This window comes from Petaurus breviceps, unplaced genomic scaffold (assembly GCF_028583685.1).
Source record: "Petaurus breviceps papuanus isolate PSGF00001 unplaced genomic scaffold, PetGlider_PUasm1.0 90897, whole genome shotgun sequence".
NCBI classification, from domain to species: Eukaryota; Metazoa; Chordata; class Mammalia; order Diprotodontia; family Petauridae; genus Petaurus; species Petaurus breviceps.
The window spans coordinates 7,673,912-7,700,687 of record NW_027187374.1 but is presented as its reverse complement, the minus strand read 5'-3'; the positions used below and the strand labels follow the sequence as shown (position 1 = coordinate 7,700,687).

Genomic DNA, 26,776 nt, shown 5'->3' with positions numbered 1-26,776 from the left:
TTTTTTGGACAGAAAAACACCAGAGGGCTTATTTTCAGGGGAGGGCTTATTTTAATGAACATTGACAGCAATTTTAATAAACAGGTAAATGTGAACAAAAAAATGTACCTTTATTCAATAATGAATTCAATAAAGAACAGGATGACGCGCTCACTGCTGCAGCTCTGATTGGATACAGCTCGGAGCGCGGCGTGCATTTCACGGGGAGGTGCATACAGGGGGTACCATAATGTAGCATGTAGCGCAGGGGATCACCTTCACTACAGTAGCACTCTCAATAGGGCTTATTTTCGGGGGAGGGCTTATTTTAGAGGAATCTTACACAGTAAGGGGAGGGCTTATTATCGGGGAAACACGGTACCTAGGAGTATTTTTTGGTTTGGTTTTTTTGGAGGGCACTTGGGGTTAAGTGACTTGCCCAAGGTCACATGGCTAGTTTTTTTGTGTGTTAAGTGTCTGAGGCTGGATTTGAACTCAGGTCCTCCTGACAGTGCTCTTTTCACTGCGCCACCTAGCCTCCCCCTACCTAGGAATATTTATATTTTTAAAAAAAGATATTTGAATTGCAACAACAAAAAGTGCTCAATAAATAGCGTTAATTTCTGTCATTTTTCAATATGGAGACTATTTAGTCCACACATACACACACAAAAAAGCTTGGTGTGAAAGGAAGCTTTGCCAGCCATTTGTTTATACAAATTGAATAGATTGAATGCAAATAAGAAGTGGTTTTTGCTGTACTTAAGAAATTTCACTAAAGATTTCTATTTGACATCAATAAGAATGAAATAACAATTCACATTTTATATGTCCCCAATCATTTTCCACCTAATATCTTTTCAGCTGAGACTTGAAATAAATCCAGAACATGTTTAACTATTTACTTCCAATGTAAATGGAGTCATTGATATCCAAAGATTTGGGTCTATTGTCTGGTAGTCTGTTTGAATTGGATATACATAAAATCAGGGTAAGCTTTTCTTAGAGTCACTCAAAACTAGTCTCATCATGATAACATCCTGTGTTCTGGCAGTCAAGGCTATATTGATGGAGCACGGTATTAATAAGATTTGGGTGGGGAGGCCATGTAGCGCAGTGAGTAAGGGCACCAGCCCAGGCGTCGGGAGACCCGGGATCGGTTCTGGCCTGAGATACTTCTCACCCACACAAAATAACTGGCTGTGTAACCTTGAGCAAGTTACTTACCCCAATTGCTTTAAAAAAGGAAGAAGAAGAATTGGGTGCATCAGTGGACATGGCAGAAATAAACTGTAATATTTTCCACCTTGATGTTATCTTGTGCAATTGAAATAATAAGGCAAAATATACCCCCAAAACATTTATGTTTATAGGAATTGTCGAGGATCTAACATCTGCAGGAGTGAGATGTTTTGGCCCCACAGCAAAGGCAGCTCAGTTAGAGTCCAGCAAAAAATTTGCCAAGGAGTTTATGGACCGACATGGGATCCCAACTGCAAAGTGGAAAGCTTTCACTAATCCTGAAGAAGCCTGCAACTTTGTTATGAGGTATGATTCATACATGCTTACATATATATAGGAGTAGGGCTTTGTTGTTGTTGTTGTTTTTTTTTACCAACCCCTCACCCCCAAGAAAAAAAAAGAATGCTATCTTACCCACTGGCTTCTTTCCTTGCCATTTAAAACACCTTGATTTTCACCACCTATCCTTTAAAAACTGTTACTTAATTCTGCCATAACCTCTAGCTAACATCCTATAGCTCTTTTACTTTCACAGACTTAACTCCTAGAAAATATCATCTATATTCATTGCCTCAGCTTACTCAACTTTCCATTCACATCTCAAACCCTTTCATTCTGACTTCTGACTCTACTGCTGAAATGAAATTACTACAAGGTTACTCACAGCCTCTTTAACATTTTTCTTGGCATTTTTTCCACTCATCTTCCTAGACATCTTTAGCATTTGACATCAATCAACACTTCTTCCTGGATATTGTCTTCTTCCTTCATTTTTGTGACAATGTTTCTTCCCATTACATTATAAATTTTTAAAAAATTATTAAAAAGTTTTTTTCCCATTAGATTATAAATTCCTCCATTAGAATGTGAGCTTGAGGGCAAGGACTATTTTTTGCCTCTTCTTGAATCCCTAAAACTTAGAGTGCCTTTCAGATAGTAGGTATTTAATAAATGTTTATTGACTGACCCCCCTGTCTACCCATTCCTTCTTACTTTTCTTTGCTATGTCATCATGCATTTCCAGTCAACCTAAGCATGTGGAATTAAAAGTAAACATGTATTAGTTCAACCAAAAATATTATATGGCAAAAAATTTTTCCTCCTTCAAAATTTTTCTTCTTTTTGGCTTTTTATCATAATTATTACTAGAAAGACATCTTGCCTTCCCAACACCACTTCACATCAAACCTTCTCGTAACAAAGTCATTTGTTGTCCACTATCATCATTAATTTTGCAGTAACTTGGAGTGTAATTCATTTTAGTGGTCCTTTAATATAGTTATCGCTATTTGTATGATTGTTTATTTGCTTGTGCTTATTTCATTCTGCGTTGGTTCTTAAAAATCTCTGTAATTCTCAGAAATACTCATGTTCCCACTTAAAAATCAAAATTAGCTTTGCTGAGCATCAGCATGAAGGGAAAAAAATCACTTATATAGCACTCTTAATTTCAGAAATGCAGAAATTTGTACAGATAAGGTTTTATCAGATATTCATGACAATTTCTATTTCTCTACAGTGCAGGCTTTCCTGCTTTGGTTATAAAGGCCAGTGGTCTGGCTGCTGGAAAAGGTGTAGTTGTGGCTAGGAACAAAGAAGAGGCCTGCAAAGCAATTCAAGACATAATGCAGGTGAGATGAAGAGACTCTGGAGTTTTCTATTAAGAATGAATGAACTGCAGCAGCTAGGTGGCACAGTGAATAGAGCACCGGCCCTGGAGTCAGAAGGATCTGAGTTCAAATCCGCCCTCAGACACTTAACACAAAAAAGTAGCTGTGTGACCTTGGACAAGTCACTTAACCCCAGTTGCATCACTTTATCCCTTCCTTAACCTCCTTCCCCCTTCCTTGTATTAAATATAGTCAAGCAAAACAAATCAACACATTGTCCATGTGTGATAGTGTATTTATCATTCTGTAATTCTAATGCACCATCTCCTTGATAAAAAAGCAGGATACATATTTCACCATTACACTTCTGAAGTTATGAAGTTTCATTAAACTTCTAAAGTTTTACTTTACTTTGTCATTAATTCGTTCTGCTTATTTTATGGATTCATATGTATCTTCCCAAATTTCCCAGCATTCCTGATTTTTTAAGATCCAATAATTTTCCATTACATTTTTATACCAATTTGTTCAACAATTAACCATTTGGTGAATTTTCCCACTTTGTTTCTAATTCTTTGCTGCTATAAAAAAATACTTAGCAAAACATTTTTATAAGTATGAGTCCTTTCCCCCAGTCTTTAACTGACCTCCTTAGTATTGTGGGGAATATCACTGTGCCACAACTCTTATGCCATCTTCTTTTCTTGATTTTTGAACCATGGGTTCAAACCTATCAGAGGAAATATAAGGCTAGTGTATGTAGTAGTAGCCTAAAAATCCTAGGCTTGGAAGAAAATTTGCTTGTATTTTAGTTTTATAAAATGATGAGATTCTAGTTTATGGGACAAGCGTGACAAACATTCTTTTCAGTTACACCAGTGGGGACTATTTAGTCCCCAGTCACCTTTGAGATCTGCACCATAGTGAAATGCTATGATCCTATTATAAAAACACAGCATATCCTTATGTATTCATGACTTCACTTTTATTCCAGCAATATATTTCACAATTATTTTACTCCTGAAGTTGCAATATAGCTGCCTTTGCTTCTTGATCTTCTCACAGTCTTTACACAGTACATGAATCCCTTCTCCACCATTCTCAAATGCTAGGCATCCAGCTTCTGCTTAAATACCTAGTGACAGACTCACTATATCAGAAGGCAGCATGATAAATTTTTAAGAACTTTACTTATTAGAAAACCCTTCATTTGTGTTGAGCTAAAGTCTGACTGTAGCCCCGTTCATCCTAATTATTCCTCTAGAGCCAGGCAGGATAAATCTGTTTTTCTTTGGGACCTCTATTCATGTAAATATAAGGCACCTAGTTGTAACCCTGTAAGTTTTTTCTCCAGGCTATATACTTCAATTCTAGCCAAATTTCTTTATATGTCATCTGCTACGTTGCAATTTATAGTCCTTTCACCATTATGATCACCCTTCTCTACACATAATCTAGTTTGTCAATGGCCATCCTAAGAAGTGGTACCCAGAATTGAAGACTGTATTAGAATTATGATCTGACCAGTATAGTATATGAGTCTGTTGTTTCTTGTTCTTGTAGAATTAATAACATTCTACTGTTATTAATCTAGTTATCTCTCCAAAGTCAATGACTCTTTTGACTTATGTCTATAATCAATTAAAAACTCCTAGTTTTTGTTTGGGAGTTCTTGGTTTTTTGTTCATTCATTTGTTTTTTAACATGAAAAATCCTCATGTCTCCCATCCCATGGCACATTCAGTATCATTCATTCCCTGGCTACTACAGACCTTGGGTGACATGGTCAATTTTTCCCAAGGTTTCTGTCTTCACCAACTAGTTCTTCGTTGTGGTCAAAATAGCTATAGAGTTCATTGCTTTCTCTCTGCCTTATAAAATGCCTTTAATAGAAACAAAAAAAACCCACTATACTCCATTTTTATGCTCTTTACTCTATTTTCCATTAGAATCTGCATTTTCTGATTGTGTCATTGGTTTATATGTTGTTTATATTGTTTCAGGTACATATATACATAGTCACAATATAAGGAATAGTAATATGGTTTATATTGGGTTTATTATGCATACCAAATTGAAATTTTGTAAGGTTAATTATTTTAAATGATGCAAAACTTCTTTACACATAATTAAAGATTTTAGGCAGTGCTGATATTACATTTTGCTTTGTGAGCATGAGATCATTCATTTAGATCTTCACCAAATAAAATAGTAAACTAGTGATAAATTCTGTGAGAATCATCGAGTTTATATTTCAGGTTGAAATATAACATCTTTGAGCATGGGCGGAAAAAAGAATCTCTAGTGTTACATTGGTTCCTTCTAATTTGGCAAAAAAAAAAAAAAAAAAAACCTAAGTCATAAAGTGAATTTTAAAGTAAACCTATAAAGTTAATAGTTTTATTTCAATACAGGATAAAGCTTTTGGAGCAGCTGGTGACACTGTTGTAATTGAAGAAGTTCTTGAAGGAGAAGAAGTGTCTGTAAGTAAATTAAGGGTTTTTTTTATTATTTACTCTTTGTTTTCTTAATAGAATTGTTATTTGATTTATTCTTTCTCTCCTCCCCCCCACCCAAGGAAAAGAACATCTTAATTAAGTTTCATCTTAAAGAAATAAATCTGTAGTCCCAAAAGAGAAAGATATAAATATTATAATTTTAAAAGTAAATAATAAAAAAAAAATTTAATCTACATCTAGGAAGAGGCTGCCTTCTCTTCAGCCATACGAGGAGTACACAAAGTGAAAGACTTTATTATATCTTTTAAAAATATCTCCTTTTTATTTGACAAAGTAATGTGTATATTCAAAGATAATTTTCTTCTTTGGTGAGTTTTTGAAGTAAGGAACTCCCTACAAAGTATTTCAATATCAAGAAAATAAATGAGGGATAAGCATTGGCCCTGAGTTCAAATCCAGCCTCAGAAACAAAAACTAGCCATGTGACCTTGGGCAAGTCACTTAACCCCAATTGCCCTGTACTCCCCCCTCAAAAAAAAAAGGAAAACAAATAAATGAGGGATAAGTAAGACTACTTACAAGTAATCAGAAATAGCTAGTAGAGTGTGGGAAAATATACCATTCTAAAATGTTCTAATTCTTTATATATGACTTCTTGTGTGGACCTTATTTTTCTGCTTGAAATAAGTGTCCATCTGTTATCTTACAGAATGAATTTTGTTTGTTTTACATCATATTATGCTACTCTTATATCATAAGTATCATAAATATTAAATCGCTTTTTATAAAATAATGTTAACTGATAGATAATGGAAGTTAATTTAATAAAATAAAAAATAAATAATGGAAGTTAATTTAATAATGATAAATGGGAAAATTATGTTTTTCTTATATGTATAGTGTTTATGTTTTACTGACGGTAAGACTGTGGCACCAATGCCACCAGCACAGGACCATAAACGATTACTAGATGGAGACCATGGCCCCAATACAGGAGGAATGGGAGCTTATTGTCCAACACCTCAGGTAAGTAAAGCAACAATCCTTTCTAATAAGGAGAGTATTGCCATGTCTATTTTATTGATGAGGGAACAGGCTAAGATTAAACAATTTGCCTATGTTCCTGAAGCTAATAAATGGCTATTCTGGCTCTTAAATACATATCTCATTCCAAGACATGTTGTCTCATATTCGCAGAGCATTAGTTGTTTCCTGGAAATTCTGATTTCCTGCATAAAGGATCTGTTATTTCTTCAGTTTGAATTTCTCCTCCTGTGTGGAAGTTCCTTCCATCAATGTACATTACAATTGTCTGTGACTTAAAAAAAAATCCTAGGATGGACGGATAGGTGGCGCAATGAGTAGAGCACCAGCCCTGGAGTCAGGAGAACCTAAGTTCAAATCCGACCTCAGACACTTAACACAAAAACTAGCTGGGTGACCATGGGCAAGTCATTTAACCCCAACTGCCCTCCAAAAAACAAAATTTAAAAAAATCCTAGGATGTTGCTTGAGGCACATAGAGGTTCTGACCTACCTACAACTCATTACAGACAGAGATGGGATTTAAATCAGGTCCTGATTCCAAAGTTTAGCATTCTGTCCACTACATTGTTACCTCTATAGTTTCTAATTTATATGAGTTGATAAAAAGATCTACTTAAATAATTGGACTATATGTAACGAGCTTTGTTTTCTGGTCTGCATCTCTTCCAACTGTTGCCTTATATCATGCCTCCTTTTTTTTTCTTTTGTAAGAAAGTGTTTATGCCCTAACTTTTTTATCTTTTAAAAGCTAAGCTGAGTTGTAATGTGAGAGGATTATATTTAGATCACCAGGCAAACTAATTTTGACTTTGTAATGGGCAGGTGAATCATAATTTCAGAGATTGTTAAATAATGGGAAAATACCGTTCATTGGAAGTAAAGTAAGAATAAATTTTAGTGCAAAAAATTTTGCTAACATTTTACAAACTCCTGAACATAGCAATCCCTGAATTGATAATGCAGAAATAATATTATTCTTTTAAAAATATACACTATATTTCTGTCAAGTTATGGGCTTGTTTGTTTTTTGATGTGGACCTATGATTTCATCAGTATAGAGAGCTCATAGTAAGAGAACTCTTTTCTTCCAGTGTAGATTGGCACCTTCCTCTGTAACAGTTGTTTGGCATACTTAGAGGTTAAATGACTTGCCCAGGCTCATACAGACAGTAGGTGTCAGAGATGAAATTAAGCCCAGGTCTTCCTGACTCTCACATCAGCTTTCTGTCCACTTTGCACATGGTCTCTTTCCTGAAAATTAGCTTGTTTTCCAAAATTCAATAAAAGTGTCTGTTTGTACTCTTAACTAACATTAATTTAGTTTAGGAATTCTTTGTGATTGTGATTCAGCTACCCAACTTAGCTTACCTAAGAAATTATCATAATGATAATAAAAACAAAAATAATAACTAGCATTTATTTAGCACATTACAGTTTTCAGAGAACTTTACAGTCTCATTTAATCCTCATGATAACCCTAAGAGGGAGGTGCTTTTGTTATCCCCATTGACAAAGGAGCAAAGTGAAACCAGCAGCTTAAATGAATTCCTTAAAGCCAAATGATTTGATTTCTGACTAGATTTGAATCTCGGGTCTTCCTGACCCAAGGTCCAGTGCTCTTTCCACTGTTGCTACCTAGCTGCCTCAAAAAAATAACTCTGCTAATTTATTTTTAAGTTTTCTGAGGGTTTATTTTTCTGGATAAACTTACAATTTTTACTGCAAATTAATTTACTGCAAAAAACTTGGGTGCAGGGAGTGGTGAATGATGAAATCACTGCAGAGTTTGTTGGCTGGTACTACTTGATTAAAAAAGAATGTCTTATTAGGGTACCTTAGTAATCATAGATCATTTTATTTTTGTAAAATGACATGCTGAATTTTTCCAAGTGTTTATTCATAAGCCTATATGATATTACTAGAGAAAAAGGTAACAGAATTACCTTAAAAATAACTATTTCTGGGTTTTTCCTAGGTTTCTAAAGATCTATTATTAAAAATTAAAAATACCATTCTTCAGAGAGCAGTAGATGGCATGCATCAAGAAGGTGTTCCGTATGTAGGTAAGAACATCCATTTATGAGTATCATTTTGAAGGAAGCCTAAATAAACAAGAAATTACCTTGTTCATAACAAATAAACCTTAGAAGGTTATTATTAAAAACTTTAAAACTATGTCTTCACTGTATATGTCTGCTCTTTATCAAAGGAGTATTGTATGCTGGTATAATGCTTACCAAGGATGGCCCAAAAGTTCTGGAGTTTAATTGCAGATTTGGGGATCCAGAATGCCAGGTGGGTAGTGATACATAAAATGTAAAAGATAAATGAAATATGAACGTCTAAACACTAAATTTTCGTTTTAGACTTGTCATCCTTTTTACTGAGATATTTTTCAAGAATTATGTGTATCATTCCTAACATTTCAATGAATATGATAATTGGGAAGTATTAAAATTTATCTTTTAACTACTCTGTGTGCTATATTTTTGTAGGTAATTCTTCCACTTCTTAAAAGTGATTTTTATGAAGTAATTCAGTCAGTTTTAGATGGTCAGCTCTCTAATTCTCTGCCAGTCTGGCTTGAAGATAGTGCTGCTGTAACTGTTGTCATGGCAAGTAAAGGTTATCCTGCAGTTTACACCAAAGGCATGGAGATAACAGGTAACTCAGAGTACTGTTTTATACTGACCATAACAGGTGGCAAACACAGCTTTCTTGTTGCTTCTTTCCTAGGATTAGAAAGAAACTCCTGAGGTTTCAAGGAATTCACAAATATTTTTATAATTTTAATTGCAATGTGTATAAACCACATAGTAATATAAGTTCTCCTTGGATCTATGTTTCAGTACAACCTTCTACCTCCAATGTAGTGTCAGGATCACAAAATAATAGAGGCTAAGACTTTGTAAATTTTATTAAGAAACTTAACTATCCCTCATGAAACAGCTTAGTTATGGAGGTACTAAAACATCTATGAGTGTATCATTCCCATCTTAGCCCCCTTCTGTCCTGGTGCAAAAATCTGTTTTCTCTGCTCAGAAATTCCTACCTTGTTTCTGGGGCTACCCACCCACTTAATCAGAATTTATTAAACAACTACTACATACTAGGCACTGTTCTGGAGATCAGGGATAGGGTGGCAAAAATTAAATAGCCCATGACATTAAGACAGCATTTATAGGCTATGCAAAATAAATAACTCTTAACAAAAGTGCCTGGCTGCATATGTACCAAACTCTGCAAATACAAATACAGCAGATGAAACAGTTCTCTACTCACAAGGAGCTTGTGTTCCAACTGGGGAGACAAGTACTCATGTACACTACCAACTAGTCAAAAGGTAGTTTAGGAAGAAGGGCACCAGCATTTAGAAAGATCAAGATAAGGGGCGGCCAGGTGGCTCAGCGAGTAAGAGTACCGGCTCCAGTGTTGGGACGACCTGGAGATCGAATCCCGGGCTCAGACACTCAGCACTACACCCAGAAATAACTGGCCATGTAACCTTGAGCAAGTTACTTAACCCCGATTGCTTAAAAATATTAGAAAAAAAAAAAGATCAAGATAAATTTGGCATAGATCTATAGTTGTGACTTGAAGACAGGGAGTGTAGGAAGGGAGACTGTATTCTAGGCATGGGAGATAAAATTATGGGAGAGAAATAGTAAGGCAGCCAGTTTGGCTTTACTGTAGAATGTGGGAAGAGGTGTGATGAGCCTGGACCAGTAAGTTAGATCCATACTATAGAGAGATTCAAATATCCCTTTAACTGGATCCAAATCTTTAAGCTGGATTTATTGTTTATTTTAATTTATATTTTTCTTGTCCTGTTAAATGATTCATTTAAATGTCATCTCTTCTAGGAATTCCTGAGGCAAAAGCATTAGGCCTGGAGGTGTTCCAAGCAGGCACATCTCTAAAAGAAGAAAAAGTAGTAACTAATGGTGGTAGAGTTCTTACAGTAACAGCCATCCAGAAAGATCTGATGTCAGCTCTTGAAGAAGCCAATAAAGGAATAACTATTATAAAATTTGAAGGAGCAGTTTATAGAAAAGACATTGGCTATCAAGCTATCTCTTTCCTAAAACAGTCCAGGTAAAATATTTTTAGAGAAATAATAGTCATTATTAGCTCAAACCTAACCTACATCAATTATTGCTAAAGTTTTACATAAGATGCCAAGCAATAAGCATTTTATCTTGTACCAACAAGTTCAGTATTCGTGTGTTGTTTCCTTAAACTAGGATAATCTAGACCCCAATTTAAGATTTCTACTTTTTGTGGTGGCTAGGTGGTGCAGTGAATAGAGCACCGGCCCTAAAGTCAGGAGGACCTGAGTTCAGATACAGACTCAGACACTTACTAGCCGTGTGACTTTGGGCAAGTCACTTACGGATCTCCAAAAAAGAAAAAAAATATGTTTTTATTTACTGCTATGGAATAAAACCATTATGAACAGCTTTAAACCAAACTTGGACACAATGGTCTCAAATGGAGTAGAAAAAAACTTATTTGTACCTTCCTCTAAGTTAGGAAACCATTAAAAAATAATGCTGATGTTATCATTTTTACACCATTAATTTTTAATGCTTTTAAAAACATGGTTTTGATTCTGTTCATTTGTCTTAAGGAACTATCTTTCATTGTATTTAAATGTTACCAATTCATTACTGTATGTTCATATCTGCAAGTTAATGAAAATTTCTTTTGGTTTGATCACTGTTTTGTGCAATTACCCTGTGAAAACAATAAAGTAAGTTTTTTTTTAAATATTGGTATATATCCTCATTTTTTTATGACCTCGTTCATTAAATATGAAAAGATATCGGTACATGCTTTACTTAAAATGCAGAAACATTGAGGAGAAGACCCTATTTTGAACTGGCAGTTTGTCCCAGGTTTTAATACAGTTTTATCTGATTGTCAAAATCTGTATTACACTTTTTAGAGCAACCCCCAAGAAAGGATTTCTTTCTCTTTGTTTGCCCATTGCCCTAACCAGTATTGAAGATGTTTCCATTATTATTGCTTTATTCCATTCAACTTAATCAAAAAACTACATTCTTAATTCCATCATGGGCTCTTTAATTGTAAGTTTCAGAGCATTGAGAATTCTCTTGATTTTTTTTTTTAAGTTATGCCTGTTTCTAATGAGAAATTTTGTCCCTTTAATAATTCAAGTTAATCTGCATAAGAACTCTACTTCTGCTCTGGCACTTACTATCCAACTTTTGGCATCCTAGAGTTATTTCTAACAGAAACCTACTTAACTCCTAAGGAAAGGAAAGCTCTTGAGATATTATGTTTTACAGAACAAATCCTCTTGTTAAGGGTATAAGTTTGTCTTGTAAAATTATAATTCAATCAAAGGACTGTACTTGAAGACCTAGAGGGCCACAGGTTCCCCACCCTTGAGCTAGATGTTAGTCATTAAAATGCTGATGTTACAGTTGGACAAACCTGAGTTCAAATTTTGCCTTAGACATTTAGAACTGTGTGACATGTCACTTCATCTCTCCCAGCTTCAGTTCCTCATCTGTCAAGTGAGGGGATTGAGCTGAGCGATTTCCAAAAGTCCCTTCCATTTCTAAAGCTGTTAACTTACTCGGCAAGAAAGTTCCTGAGATTGGACTTGAGCCCAGGTCTACTGATTCTAAGTTTAGCACTTTATCCACTGCACCAGGCTATCTCTGTTATTACAGTAGTATATTTAAAAGAAAATTATATCAGTAAATAGTTTTGCTTTTTTCACAAATTTTACATGGTTCTTTCTTTCTGCCATGTCTTCATGATGAAACTGAAAACTGATTATATGCTATTACAGCAAGTATTTAACCAACTTAATTATTCGAGGCCTCATTTTCTAATTTTATGGATGTTCGTGACCTTTATTGGTATTGAACAAAAAAAGCTGAAGAGGCAAAATGTAAGTTGGTCATTTTGCCTTCAAATCAAAAATAGCTCTGATAAAATTTTTAATTATGCTATAGGCTAGTACTGAGCAAACTGGGATTTTATTTGGAAATTTACTTTTTATCTAATTAGTGCTATAACTGGCCCAAATTCTAAGAGCACATAGGCGCTTATTAACTTGTTTTGTTTGCAAATTCATCATACATTTATTCATGGACCATGCCTTGTTAATATATTATGGTGAAGTAATTAGCTCTCACAGATAAATTATAGCTTAACATTTTTAATGTTTTAGAGGCCTGACTTACAAGGAAAGTGGGGTGGATATTGCAGCTGGCAATGAACTGGTTAAGAAAATTAAGCCATTAGCCAAAGCCACCTCCAGACCCGGTAAGCCAAAGCCTTTCTTTGTAGATCCTTAATGACTTATTTATTCACTTAACGTATATTTTATTGATTGCTCTGGTTTTTTTATGGCTCAAAAAAAATCTGGATTTATACCCCACCACCAAATAAACTTCTGTAGCAAAACAGTTAAGCAAAACCACCTGACATCGTGATCTCATCTAACAATGTGTGCAATATTCCAAATCAACAATCCACCACCTCTTCTAAAAGGAGATAGCTTCTTTAGCTGTTTTCTAGTTCTAGGTTGGCAGTTTAGTATTTGGCTTGTTGCTGTGCGTGGTTTTTTTCCCATTTACATGAAATATGGCTCATATAGGTCTTCCTATCTTTCTCTAAATTCTTAATTTTTTATGGCACAATAATACTATGTTTATATACCACAATTTGATAATAGTTCTGTATTGATCAATTGCTCTTGATTTTACATTTGGAAACAAATATTTCTGATTAATACTACCAGAAGAAATTAAGGCAGTGTAAAATGCAGGAACCATTCCAATATAAATAGGCCTTTTTACTCTTGGAAAGTTAAAAAAAAAAGTCAGCTATTTGCTCTATCATAACCTATGTTATATACTATGTCCTATTTTTGCTATGATTAGATTCTGTGGGACATGGAAGCTATCAAATACACCTTAGTTTTATGATCTAGTGCTCTTGTATTAAATATGCTTTTAGTAGAAGATTTCCATCCAAAATGCAAAACTACAAAAAAAATAATCACTATAGTAGTATTCCAGAACCCTACTCCATTCACAGCATTCTTTTTCTAATAGAAAACTTAGACCATATTTTAGGATGAAATGGTTTATCTCATTACTGTCAGACTCAAAGGGTCAAAAACAGGCTGGATTGACTGAAAACTTTGGTATATGAATGGAAAGAGTGTTAATGTACTGGAAAAATGGTGAATGAGCCAATGAAGAATGAAGTAAATAGAAAAACCAAATACCACAAAGTGAATGAAGATAACTAGAAGCAAAATAAAGTCTGGGGAATTTGAGGGGAAAAAAATAAAGGTCATAGAAATAAGCTAATGAAATACAATCCTCCCCTCAAAAAGTGGACAGAATATTGGACATATTGTTAGGCACGAACTCAGCATTGCCCATTTTTGCTATTTGTTGTGGAGAGAGGTGGGAATTAAATAACTGGTATAAATTCAGTAAAATTTTCTAATATCTTACTAGGTATTTCTCACTGCTGACCTATCCCCTTTTAATCATTTCTTGATGTCAAGAATAACAGGGCAGAAGTGGGAGTGTTCATCATCTTTCTTTGTGTTAAAATGCACATTACCATTTTCCAATGTGATAGGATGTAATGTAAACCTTGGAGGATTTGCTGGTCTCTTTGACTTAAAAGCAGCTGGTTTTAAAGATCCCCTTCTGGCGTCTGGAACAGATGGAGTTGGAACCAAATTAAAGGTAATCAGTTCAAAGATTAGGAACTTATAAAAGCCTATATATGTTTGTTTCATTTTTCTTATCAAAGAATTAAAAAAAAAAGCATGCCATATATTTGGATTAATTATCCATGTCTTTAAGACTTGATAAAAGAATATTAATGGTGAAAGGTAGGTAATAAATGAGGGATGGGGGCAGGGCAGGATTGGTTGACAGTTCATTTGAGGGTGTTTGATTTTTTTGTGTGTAAGAAAATAATCCTTTTGGCCAGCTCTTTATCAGATGTTTTTTTTTTCCTTAAGTAGCTTTTTGCTTATTTTTTTAGATTATAACAAAGACTCTATATCATTTTTCTACCAGATTGCTCAACAGTTCAATAAACATGATACCATTGGTCAAGATTTGGTTGCAATGTGTGTCAATGATATTTTGGCTCAAGGAGCAGAGCCTCTCTTTTTCCTTGATTATTTCTCCTGTGGAAAACTTGATGTCAACATAGCTAAAACTGTCATTGCTGGCATAGCAAAAGCATGTGAAAAAGCAGGATGCGCTCTTTTGGGTATGTTGGTATTTCCTATGATATACACAGACTTTTAAAACTTGCTTTTTTAAACATTTTATTTTTGCTTTTTGATTTTTACAATCATTGTCATTTCTCAGTAACACCCCTAGCAGTACCTTCCCTTGAACAGTGAGATGTCATCTAAACAATGACTACCAAACTGCTTTCTGTTTTGTCTAGCACTTCTTATCAAAGGAGTTCATGTAAAAATGAGAACCAAGTAAGCACGTTCCGTATTTTACATCCATAGTCTGCTACCTCATCACCTTTTGCCTGAACTCTTGTGATAGCCACCTAAGTGATCTCGCTGTCACAGTGACTTTCCTACTCAATAAACTCTGCTTCCATGTTGCCTATAGTCTGAGATAGAAACTCCTCTTGAGCTTTTTTTTTAACTAGATCTGTGAGGGAGCTCATAGTGTGAAACTGCCTTTACCAGCACAGATTGGCACTTTCTCTGAGGCAAGTCAAGTTGAAATGACCTACCCAGGGTGACACTGCCAGGATAGGTCAGAGCCTGAATTTTATCTCAGGTCTTTAATTCAGAAGTCAGCTCTACCTGCTATACTTATTTGCTTCTTTTTTTTTTAATGTGAATATTCTCATATACAATGGATAGGGGGGAAAAAGGATTGTATTTGAACCTGAATCATAACTGGTTGGAATTTTGTTTTGTTAATATATATCTACTTTTAAAATGGTTGTATCAACACTACCTTTCTCTTCTGTGTTCTCTTCTAAACACCTTTCTCCTCTCTTCTATGTATTTTTATGTTTTATTGATATTTTTTTCTTGTCATCATCCTCCCTCTCATGCTATTCCCCCAATTCCTCACTAAAATTACTCTCTTGTAACAAATATAGTCAAGCAAAACAAATGTGTGTTGTATTGGTTGTGTCTGAAAATGTATGTCTTCTTCTATGCTGGTTGCTTTTCCACCAGGATGTGGGAAGCAAACTTCATCATCTAGTCTTTCTGGAGTCCTGGTATGTCATTGCATTGATGAGAGTTTTAAGTCTTTCACGGTTGTCTTTTACAGTGTTGTAATAAATGTATAGCTCTCCATTCCTTCTGGTGGTATCATTTGTACTCATGTGAGGTTGGTAGTATTCATCTGGTTTGACAAGTCTTAGGAAATTCTCTTTTATGTCCTGAATACATGTGCTGGAAAGACAGCAGATCTCTATTGTTATTTGGTCAACAAATAGCTTCTTGAGCACTCTTTCAACAAGGAGTGACTAACAACTGCCAAGACACATGGATTTTTTCTCTGACACCTGCTGACTGTTACTTTGCCTGACAGCATATATGGATCCACAGTGTCATTCCTTGGGAGGACAAGCAGCTGTTTTTTCCTCAGAGAACTTAGTTCTCTCCCCTTGAGCCCAGTGGTTAATTTTTGTTTCTCATCCATACAGTACTCTTCTGCCCTAAAACCTCCTGGGTCAGTCCTTCTTTACTTTCAAATATCTTTTAACATTTGAACTTTTTCGATTTGTGGTACTGTTTGCTTGTTTAAAGGAACATTTCATCCTCCAGGATAGGAAGGAAACTCGCCTGCACTCTGCGCATAAATAGAAGCAAAAGCCTTGCATTCTCACCTTAGGTCTCTGTGAAGTTGTCTCTGCTTTCTGTATTTTCCAGAAAGGTGACTCAGTCCTTGCTTGCATTGCTATTAGCACCCCTTAAGAATTGCTAACATACTAGTTTATTGGTGCTGTTTAGGTCCTTGTTGTACTACCCTTCTATTTTGTCCTCTTCTGGAATAATATACTTAGTTTGGAGAAACACAGTTTTAGAAGATAAGTATAGTGGGTGTCCATAAGGGGACCAGTTTTTCAGGAATGTAGATTTCATGAAGGGGAGTGATTTACAATAAGCCAAGAAGGGTAGGCTAGGGCTATATTATCTACTCCTTTAAATTACAAACTGGGGAATTTATATTTTATCTTCAGACGGAAGACTCCTAAGCAGGAAGGAGAAAGACATAATTGGATTATGTGCTTTACGAGAATTATTTTAGCAGATCTGTAGAGGATGGTTTGGAAAGAGAAGAGACCAAAGCCTGGAGTCCAATTAGGAAGTTTATTATATGCCTGATGAAAAGTAAAAAAGGCCTTCTGAAGTAGGCTGAGATCTGAGTGATCAGAAAAAAAGGAACAGGAGCGGCTAGGTGGCACAGTGAATAAAGCACCAGCCCTGGAGTCAGGAGGACCTGAGTTCAAATTCGGCCTCAGATGCTTACCACAAAAACTAGCCATGTGACCTTGGGCACATCATTTAACCCCAATTGCCCTCCAAAAAGCAAAAAAAAAAACAAATGCCAGGGATGTTAATTAAAATTAAGGCTAGTAAGATAACATCTTATTGGTTATAGGATTGGGGCTGAGGCTCAGGAAAGGTTTGAAAGAGAGTGAAGTAGGGGCAGCTAGGTGGCACAGTGAGTAAAGTGCTGGCCCTGGATTCGGGAGGACCCGGTTTTGGTTCTGGCCTCAGACACTTAACACCCACACAAAAAAGCTAGCCATGTAACCTTGGGCAAGTTACTTAACCCCAATTGCCCTCAAAAGGCCAAAAAAAAAAATTCATAGATCTGAACACACACACACAGAATTGACCTCAGGGTGGTTGCAAGGTCCAAATGAATTAAAGGGTACAAAAAACTGCAAACTTTAAAGGGCCAAATAAATGTTCATTATTAAAAGGAAAAAGGGTCAAGTCAAAGATAATAGTGTTTATATGGAATTTAAAGGTTTGGTGTATGTATACATGTATGTGTATAAATATATACATACACATAAATAGATAGATGGTGGGTGCTGTTAAAATTCCTACTACATAAAAGAGAAAACTGAGCCTGAGATGGGAAATTAGGTGATTGTTTGCACAGCTAGTATGTGTCCAGGATGGAATTAGAGCCCAGCTCTAAATTTTGCAGATTGAAGCAAACTACTTGCTCTTTCTTTTTTGTTTTGTTTTGTTCCCTCTTTCCCATTGTTCATTCCATTGGGTATAATCTTCTTTACAACCTGACCAATATGAAGGTGAATGTACTTGTGATCCTATGTGATCCTAATGTGAAGGTACTTGTAGATACTATATTTGTATGCCACCATGGGGAGGAGGGGAGAAAATTTGAAACTCAAGGGATTATGGGACTGATTGTTGTAAACTAAAATAAATTAATTTTTTTAAAAGGAAAAAAAATTAAAATAAAAACTTGTTTTTGCTACATTTGAAGAAAAAATAGTATAATATTTAATATTAAGGTCCTGCTTTCTAGTTTTTATCAAAAAAAGGAAGTGCTATATCCCTACTTCTTTTCATCATTTCCCTTGATAGTCTAAATGGTTTCCCCATAGTGTTTTGTTATCTTATCAAGTTCTAAATAGTGTTTCACTGACAAAAACAGGGATTCTTTTTTTTTTTCCAAAAACAGGGATTCTGAAAGTATTGATGTGTATAGCTACTGCTTTTTTAAAATAAGCCTTTTGTGTCACCTTAAAATGGGTTGTGGAAATTCAGCTACAACTTTTCCTGTCTTGGGTTCTTAAGCAATCTGGTATTCATTTTGACATATATTAAGATAATATCCAAAAAAGCAACAAACTAATTCTTGCCTGGACTACTGCAATAGTTTTCTAAGTAGTCTTTCAGGACTTTAGTCTCTGACCGAGCCATCCTTCGTATAATTGCCAGATTGAATTTCCTAAAGGTCTGGCCATGTTAACTCCTCTGCTCAAAAAGCTACAATGGCTGCCTATTATCCTTAGATTATAAATCATAATATAAAATATAATTTTATTTGAAATGAACTTCTTTCATTTGACTTTTAATTTTTTTTTTGCCTTTTTTTGTTTTTTTGGAGGGCAATTGGGGTTAAGTAACTTGCCCAAGGTTACACGGCTAGTTTTTGTGTGTGTGTGTGTTAAATGTCTGAGGCCAGAACTGAACTCGGGTACTGCGCCACCTACTCGCCCCATTTCATTTGACTTTTAAAGCCTTTTATTTAAATGACTCTAGATTACTACAGATTTTCACACAATCTGTATTTGAGCCAAATTGTATTACTGCTACTCTGTATAGATGACATTGCATTTTCTGTCTCTATGCCCTTACATAGGCTTTCCTGTATTCTAGGAACGTACTCCTTTATAACCTTAGCCTCATCCCAATCCTTGACTTTCCTCAAGGATTAGTATATCTGCTACCTGCTACTTAAGTAAGATTTGTCCTGACTTGCCCCAAGAAGTACTAGTGCTCTCCCCCTGAAATAATTTTGTGAGTTTTGTGTATGTTTGTATTTGTTTTTCTTTGGTCTTGTCCTTCCCCAAAGCAGGAACTATTTTATGTTTTTCTTTATATGTCCAGTGTTTAACACAGTGTTTGATATATAAGAGAACAAAGAAAAATTCATCCTTTTTATATCATATGCCATTTTCTTCACATCATTTAAGAAAATTTCTTAATAATTGCAGATATTTTATAATTAAGCAACTGCCATGGTACTTTAACCCTTTGGGTAGTTATAATACATAGTGGATTATAAATGGAAAGGTGCTCACTTAGAAAATTTCCTTATTTCACTAACTTGTCTTCCCATATTCCTTTAACTAGGAGGTGAGACAGCTGAAATGCCTGGTGTGTATCCCCTTGGAGAATATGACCTTGCAGGTTTTGCTGTTGGTGCCATGGAGCGAAATCAAAAGCTCCCTCAACTGGACAGAATCACTGAGGGAGATGTTATCATTGGAATAGCCTCTTCTGGAGTTCATAGTAACGGATTTAGCCTTGTAAGGAAGATTGTAGAAAATTCTTCCTTCCAGTTATCCTCTTTAGCACCAGATGGATGTGGTAATCAAACTTTAGGTAAATTGCTGAGTATAATAAGGCTTGTGACTGGCATCTAAAATTTGAATAATAACTACTTCCTTATATAATTTAATAATGATGGATTTATCCTTAAACTAGTTGGTTTATAATTTGCAAAAGTCACCCATCATTTCAGAAGAGCTTTCTGTTTTTAAGCTTTTTGTTTAACATTCTTAAAATTCTTGTTTAAAAAACACCTTTCTTATCTTTCAGTGTTTAAATGGGACTATCTTGTGTCTCACATTTACAGGGGAGTTATTGTTAAATCCAACCAAAATCTATAGCCGAACGTTGTTACCTGTTCTTCGTTCAGGACATGTTAAGGCCTTTGCCCATATTACTGGAGGTGGACTACTTGAAAACATCCCTAGAGTTCTTCCAGAGAAATTCGGGGTGGATTTGGGTAAGAAAAATAACAGAATGTTTTTAAATTGTGAGGTAGTAGAAAACTGCCTTTATGATATGTGATTCTTGAGAATTTTATAAAGTTTATAATGCAATATATTTTTTTTTGCAGGTTAGCTGCCATTCTGATAGAAGGAACTACAAATTGATTTTGTTTTATAAACATTTTATATCTAATTTTGTTGGAAATATGTAAACCTTAACACAAATTGGAAATTATAACTTGGCTGTTTTTCCTTAAACTTTTTTTGCCAGAGCAACAATATTCATTTCCCTTCATCATGCTTTCAATGCACAAGCTCTTTTTGTGATGTTATCAGTTCTTAAGTTAGACATAAAATATGGCCCCATTGGCTAAATCTCAAATACCATGATCTACTGCTTCCCTACCTCAGCTGCACACAAGGCTTCACACTACTGGATCTCCCACTGTGCTGACAGTTCTTCTTTCTAATCACCTGTCATTCCATCTTTCCCTGTGCCTTACCCTCCTAATACTATTATTTTCTCTCTTCAGGACTACTGATTCCTCCAGGTTAAGTCAAGACAATCAGCATTTGTTAAGTGCCTACTTTATGTCAGCCTCTATACTAAACACTGGGGATACATATATACAAAAGGGAGGGGGGGGAAACAGTCTCTGTTCTCAAGGAGCTCATTGTCTAATTGTATATAATCTCAGAGAGAAAGTACTAGCATTAAGGAGTATCAGGAGAGGTTTCTTATAGAATGTGGGACTTTAGCTGAGACCTGAAGGAAACCAGGAAAGGCAGGAGATGAAAATGAGGAGGGAAAGTGTTCTAAGCATGAGGAGAAAGGTAGTATAAATGCCCAGAGTCAAAAGAAAAGATGTAATGTTGTTTAAGTAACAACGAGGCCAATCACTGGATCACAGAGTACATGGAGGAGTATAAGAATAATAGCTTACTATGTGCCAGGGACTAGGCTAAGTGCTTTACAATTATAATCTCATAGCAACCCTGGGAGGTTGGTACTGTTATCACCATTTTACAGATGAGGAAACTGAGGCAAGCAGATTATGTGACTTGCCCAGGGTCATATAACTAGTAAAGTGTCTGATCCTTGATATCAATTTGGGTCTTCCTAACTCTAGACCCACTGCTCTCTCCACACTTTTCCACCAAAGTGCCCTCAAGACATAAGATATAATAAAGTTAGAAAAGAGTTAGGTTATGAAGGGTTTTAAAAACCAAACAGGATTTTATATTTGGTACTTTGATGAATGAAAGTATCCAAAGGACAAAGTTTCTGGGTAATTAATAATTTATTAATTAGGCTAAGCAGCAACCAATAAATTGATGATAAGTGGTTTCTTTGAATAACCAAAGACAAACCCATGGAGAGCCTGAAAAACTTCAATACTTTTTTGAAAGTGAATACCCCTGACAAGTGAAAATCACCCCTGATTAGTGAATATTTAATGAGAAAGTAGGCTAGAAGTCTTCCACTCCTCCTGCTGAGAAAGTGACTTGATCGTGAGACTCAGACACCTGTAGCAATCTGGACAAGGGGAGTCCATTTCCATCCTGACCACTTTGGTTGGTTTTCTCCTTCATATGCTAGGTTAACCTAAACTCCAATTCAAATTTCTGTTAAGTAGTCTCAAATGGACCCTCACCATAGCAAAGCAGTACTTTAATTCTACTCCCAACAAAAACCACTTCAAACATTCTTGTCTCCTCAAGCCTTCCATGCCACTTTCCCCTTAGTGTCTAATACCCCCTTGACATCATCCCCTACTCTCTTCCTTTTATTTTTTCTCTAATAATAAAGTAGTCCTTCTTGCCAAGGCCACTTCTTGTACATGTGCCTTTCATCTCAAACACTCCCATTTTCTCTAGTAGCTTGCCCTCTCCCCCCATTCCAACTCTTCTCATCTTCAATCTCTCCCTTTTAGTTCTTTCCTACTGCCTTCATACATTCCCAAGACTACCTTTAAAAAACCCTCACTACCATCCCCTTTAGTTGTCATCCTGTCTTTTCTCCCTTTCACATCCAAATACCTAGAAAATGCCTACCCCATTATAGTGACTTCTGACCTCATCACTTTTTTTCTTCTAAAACCATCATTTTTTTTTTAAATCTCTAAAATTTGTTATCTTGGCAAGCTCTTCAACTCCTCACTAGCCTGTATTATTCTCACTGTACCACACATATAGTTGCCAAATCTTGCCATTTCTCACTCCACGATTTTGCTTCCTTCCCCTTCTATTCATGTAACCAACCATCTTTCTTAGTCTAGGCCTTCATTACTCTTCACCTCTCCTCTGGGAGGCTCTTATTTAATCTCCCAATCCTTCCTGTGTAATACGGTTAAAGCATAGGTCTTGCCATGTTACTCCCTAAATCCTTTGACTTTTAAAACCCTTTACCTGTCCCCATACACTATTTCTACTTTGCTATATATGTCATTCTCTATTCAGTATGATGAATTCTGAATTCTAGTGGCTTTTATTTTAAATTCAGGGTGATGTTTAGTGTTGACATGTCTTTCAGGTTAAGTACAGCTAAGGACTGAAATAGCAAGCATGCTAAAATAGTAGCCTGGCACCACAGTGCAAAGGGCTTTAAATGCCAACCTGAGGAGTATTTTATGTTTCATTTCTGGTAGTTGCAGTCCTAACTATATTTATTATATACTTGTGTAAATATTTCCATGTCTTATGTGTGAAATACTAATATAGTGTGCTATGCCTAACTTGTTGCCAGATGCTCAACGCTGGAAGATCCCTAGAATATTCTCATGGCTTCAGCATGAGGGACGCCTCTCAGAAGAGGAAATGGCTAAGACATTTAATTGTGGAATTGGGGCTGTCATGGTGGTACAGGAAGATCTGGCTGAGCAAGTTCTGAAGGATATACACCAGCAAGAGGAGGAAGCTTGGATAATCGGGAATGTAGTTACTTGTCCTACAGGTTTTATCTCTTAATTTATTATTTTATTCTGTTAATGTAGAGAGCTCTGCATCCTTTTCTTTGGCAATAAGAATGCAAGTAAATATTCAAAAACCCGTTTTAATACATTATTTTATTAAATTCTTCGCATGTGGCTAGCACATGGATGTTATGTTAAAATTGACTGTGGCCAACTATTATCAATACTAGATTTGGTATAGTACATTTAAAAACTACCAACTATTAAATATTTTAGTGAAAGAGCTAATAATATTTGATTGCTTCTAATGAGTAATGCCTGTTAGGAATAGTCTTCTTTGTATTAAATATTTGTACATCTTAAACACATTTGATGCAAGTGTCTTTTATTTGTTGTAGTGTTTGTACAATTAGATGTTAGCATCTGAGTCTTCAGAAGAAAGTGCTTTAAAAGAAAAAGTTTCTCTAAACATGAAATAAATTTTGACTTCTCTTATTCTTATTAATACTTTTTTTACCACTTTTCTGTCTTTGTAATTGTGGCTTTGAAATGAAGGTTATGCCCGTGTGAAAGTCAGTCATCTGATTCAAACAATGCAAATAAATGGATCAGTCTCATTAGTGAATGAATCTTTAAAGGGTTGCCTTGGTGTCCAACCAAAGAGGGTACACGTGGCTGTCTTAATATCTGGCACAGGTGAGATTTATTATCCTGTGTATATTTTAAGCTGTTGATAATACTTTTAAAAGTCAAAGGAATATTGGATTAGAAAGAAATTAGGAGAACTTGACAAAGAATAAAGGGGAAATATTTTATATCGTCAGATTGGACTAATATTCTGAATTCTGGTAGCTTTTAAATTCAGGGTGAAAGCTTTAACATGTCTTTCAAGTTTAGGGTTTTGTTGATGTATTTTATTTTTAAAATAATAGATATTTTACTATTAGTTATTACTGATAATTAGTAGTATTAAAGTAACTTACTATACTACAAAAAAAGGTATTTACAGCCTATTTTTTACTTTAGAGTTGTTTACCAGTTGTAGATAGAGTGCTAGAATTGAGATAGCTTTAATTTATCATCTAATTATAGAATTTTGCTAATAGAAACTTAGACATCAGAAGTCCAAAGAGAATTAGTAATTTGCCCAAAATTATTAGTATCAAAGCCATTACTATAACTCTACTCTTTTGATTTCCTAGTCAAATCTGGTCTGGCCCCTTTATCTTACAGATGGAAAAATTGAGACCCAGAGAAGTTAAATATTTTATTAGGAGTTCATCATTAGTCATTTACACATTTTTAAGAATTCATTATTTGACAAATTGCTTAGGAAGCAATTAGGTTCAGAACAATATCTCATAACATAATATGCTCCAAATTGATTATGATACCCAAACATAAAAGTCATATTAAAAAAATGAGAAGAGTAGAGGAGGTACCAGTCATATCTATAGTTCTGTTGTATATTTTAAGCATAAGAGGTGAAATTTTCCAAGTATTTTAGTACCATTCACGAAATTGATTTTTCAGTGAAGTGGTTGCCTTAGTAGGGTAAGCAGATTGGGTTTAACCAGGAATTAATATCCTAGATAGCATTTCTTCAGCTGTTATTATCTGTTGTTCATAGGAAATTGGCTTAGACTGTTAGAAACTAACTACTTTTGAAACTTCCTTCACAGTAGCATATATAGGACACATTTTAAAATAACCTTTTTTACTCATTGGGTATGTTACCCTACAGGAAAGTAGGGAGAAATGATAGAAGGGAGGGCAGATTGGGGGAGAGGGTAGTTAGAAGCAAATATTTTTGAAAAGGTACAGGGTCAAAGAAAAAAATAGAATAAATGGGGGGTAGGATAGGATGGAGGGAAATGTAGTTATGCTTGTCTTCCCAGGGTGAGGGGTGGGGTAGGGCAGGGCGGGGGGGAGCAAAGAATCTGGCACTCAAAAGTTTTTAAAACAAATGGTAAAAAATTTGTTTTTACATGCAACCAGGAAATAAGATACACAGGCATAGAAATCCACCTTGCCCTACAAGAAAGTAAGGGTGAGGAGAGTATGCAGGGATATAAGAGAGGGCAGATGGAGGAAGGTATTCACTATGCTTGCCATCTTGGGGTGGAGGGTAGAGTAGAGACGGAGAAAATTTGTAACTCAAAATCTTGTGAAAATGAATGTTGAAAACTTAAAAAAAAATTAATTTTTCTTTGGCCTTTTTTGTTTTTTATGTATTTGAACACTTTATTTGTAAATGGAAGATAAATCAAATTATTAATTGAGCAGAAAGGATTATATTTACATGCATTCTTATAAATTATAGACTTACTTGAATTTTTTCCATCCTTGCAGGCACAAATCTCCAGGCCTTAATAGATAGCACTCAGGAATCAACCAGCTATGCACAAATTGTTGTTGTTATCTCTAACAAAGCTGGAGTGGCAGGACTAGAGAAAGCAGAAAATGCTGGTATTCCTACTAAGGTAAGTTGGTTTTAGCATGGGTGGAGGGTTTTTTAATGTTCATTCATACTTCATCATAGCTATCCCCTGAAGTAATTTCTCCTTTACTGCAAGAGATTGGGAAGAGTATTATGTATGTCCTTCTGGTCAATCCTTTTCATTTCTCAGTAGTGTTTATTTATCAAATGACATTCCCTCACTCCCATATCCAGGTAGTTTCTAAGTATCTATCTTTCATCCATCCCCTTGTCTACACTCATTTGACCACCATTGTGGTGCATTCAGACCCTGATCACCTGTCATCAGAACTGTTTTAACAGCCCCCTAATTGCTCTTCCTTTCTCAATCTCTCTCCTCTCCAATCAGCCATCAACTGAGATACATTCCTAAAGCAAAAGTGTGACCTAACTGTTACTTTCCTTGTTAGTGAGACCAAAATCTTAGATTTAGAAGGGAGCAGGCATTTATTAAGTGCTTACTATGTGCCAGGCTCTGTTTTAGCTACTTTACAAATATTATCTCATTTGATCCTCACAACAATTCTGAAACAGGTTGTATCTTATTCCTATTTTTCAGATGAAAAAAACTGAAGTAAGTAGAGTATAAGTGACTTAGTCCAAGGTTGCACAGCTAATAAAAGTCAGATGCTAGATTGGAATTCAGGTCTTACTGACTCCAGGGTCACTGCAACACATAACTGCCTAGCACTCTTGAAGGAACCTCTAGGATCATCAGATTTAGCAGCTTCTTATATGAGGAAATTGGGGCCCACAGTGCCTAAATGATTTACCCAGGATACCCAGTTCGTAGATGTGTGAGGAGAGATTCAAATTTCGCTCTTCCTAATTCAGTCCAGTACTCTATCCACTACACTGTGCTGCCTCCATGTCTTTATATTGTTTCTCAGATAAAACATAGATTCCATTGTTTGTCATTTAAAGTCCTTCATCATTTGACTTTAGCCTATTTTTCTCTAAATTTGTTACACATTACTCCTTTTTATGCATTTTATGCTCCTGACATACTGGCCTACTTACTGAATTTACACAAATTCCATCTTCTGTCTCCATGCTTTTATACAGGCTGTCTTCTCTCCATGTATTCTTCAAACTGAAGAGTGGAGATTACTTCCATGTCTTAGAATCCTTCCCTCCCTATGTTCTAAGGGAAGAGGCATGGTGTGTCAGGAGAAGGAAATAGTACAGCAACTACTACCCCCCACTCCAAATCTGCCAAACAGATCTAGAAAACACAACAGACCAGGTCCTGGTGGGGAAATCCAAGACAGAGTCATAATGAATCATTTTTCCAGCCCACATTTTCAGAGGGAGAGAGAAGTCTATGAACACTCAGGACAGGGTCTGGCCAGGAACGCCACATAGGAAGTACCTCAGGCTAGGATGAGGCTGTTGAACAGAGTATGCAGAAGTCCAGACCCTCATCCCAGCATCCCAAGACACCTTGATAGGGATAAGTAACAACTGACAGCTTTGTTGCCATGTGCCCAGCGGTGA

The 26,776-nt window shown here is 35.6% G+C and overlaps 1 protein-coding gene across 5 annotated transcripts in view; it reads left to right on the top strand.

Annotated features, from left to right (window-relative positions):
- Nucleotides 1–26,776, top strand: part of GART (phosphoribosylglycinamide formyltransferase, phosphoribosylglycinamide synthetase, phosphoribosylaminoimidazole synthetase) — a 46,080-nt gene that overhangs the window by 7,459 nt on the left and 11,845 nt on the right. For all 5 annotated transcript variants that reach the window (XM_069074936.1, XM_069074937.1, XM_069074938.1 and 2 more), the window contains 16 exons: nt 1,353–1,527; nt 2,741–2,852; nt 5,246–5,314; nt 6,191–6,316; nt 8,313–8,400; nt 8,547–8,632; nt 8,833–9,001; nt 10,201–10,432; nt 12,546–12,640; nt 13,976–14,085; nt 14,425–14,623; nt 19,245–19,496; nt 19,750–19,902; nt 22,635–22,841; nt 23,356–23,496; nt 25,153–25,283. In XM_069074936.1, coding sequence (XP_068931037.1) covers nt 1,353–1,527; nt 2,741–2,852; nt 5,246–5,314; nt 6,191–6,316; nt 8,313–8,400; nt 8,547–8,632; nt 8,833–9,001; nt 10,201–10,432; nt 12,546–12,640; nt 13,976–14,085; nt 14,425–14,623; nt 19,245–19,496; nt 19,750–19,902; nt 22,635–22,841; nt 23,356–23,496; nt 25,153–25,283 — 2,345 coding nt within the window. The remainder of the gene's footprint in view (nt 1–1,352; nt 1,528–2,740; nt 2,853–5,245; nt 5,315–6,190; nt 6,317–8,312; nt 8,401–8,546; nt 8,633–8,832; nt 9,002–10,200; nt 10,433–12,545; nt 12,641–13,975; nt 14,086–14,424; nt 14,624–19,244; nt 19,497–19,749; nt 19,903–22,634; nt 22,842–23,355; nt 23,497–25,152; nt 25,284–26,776) is intronic.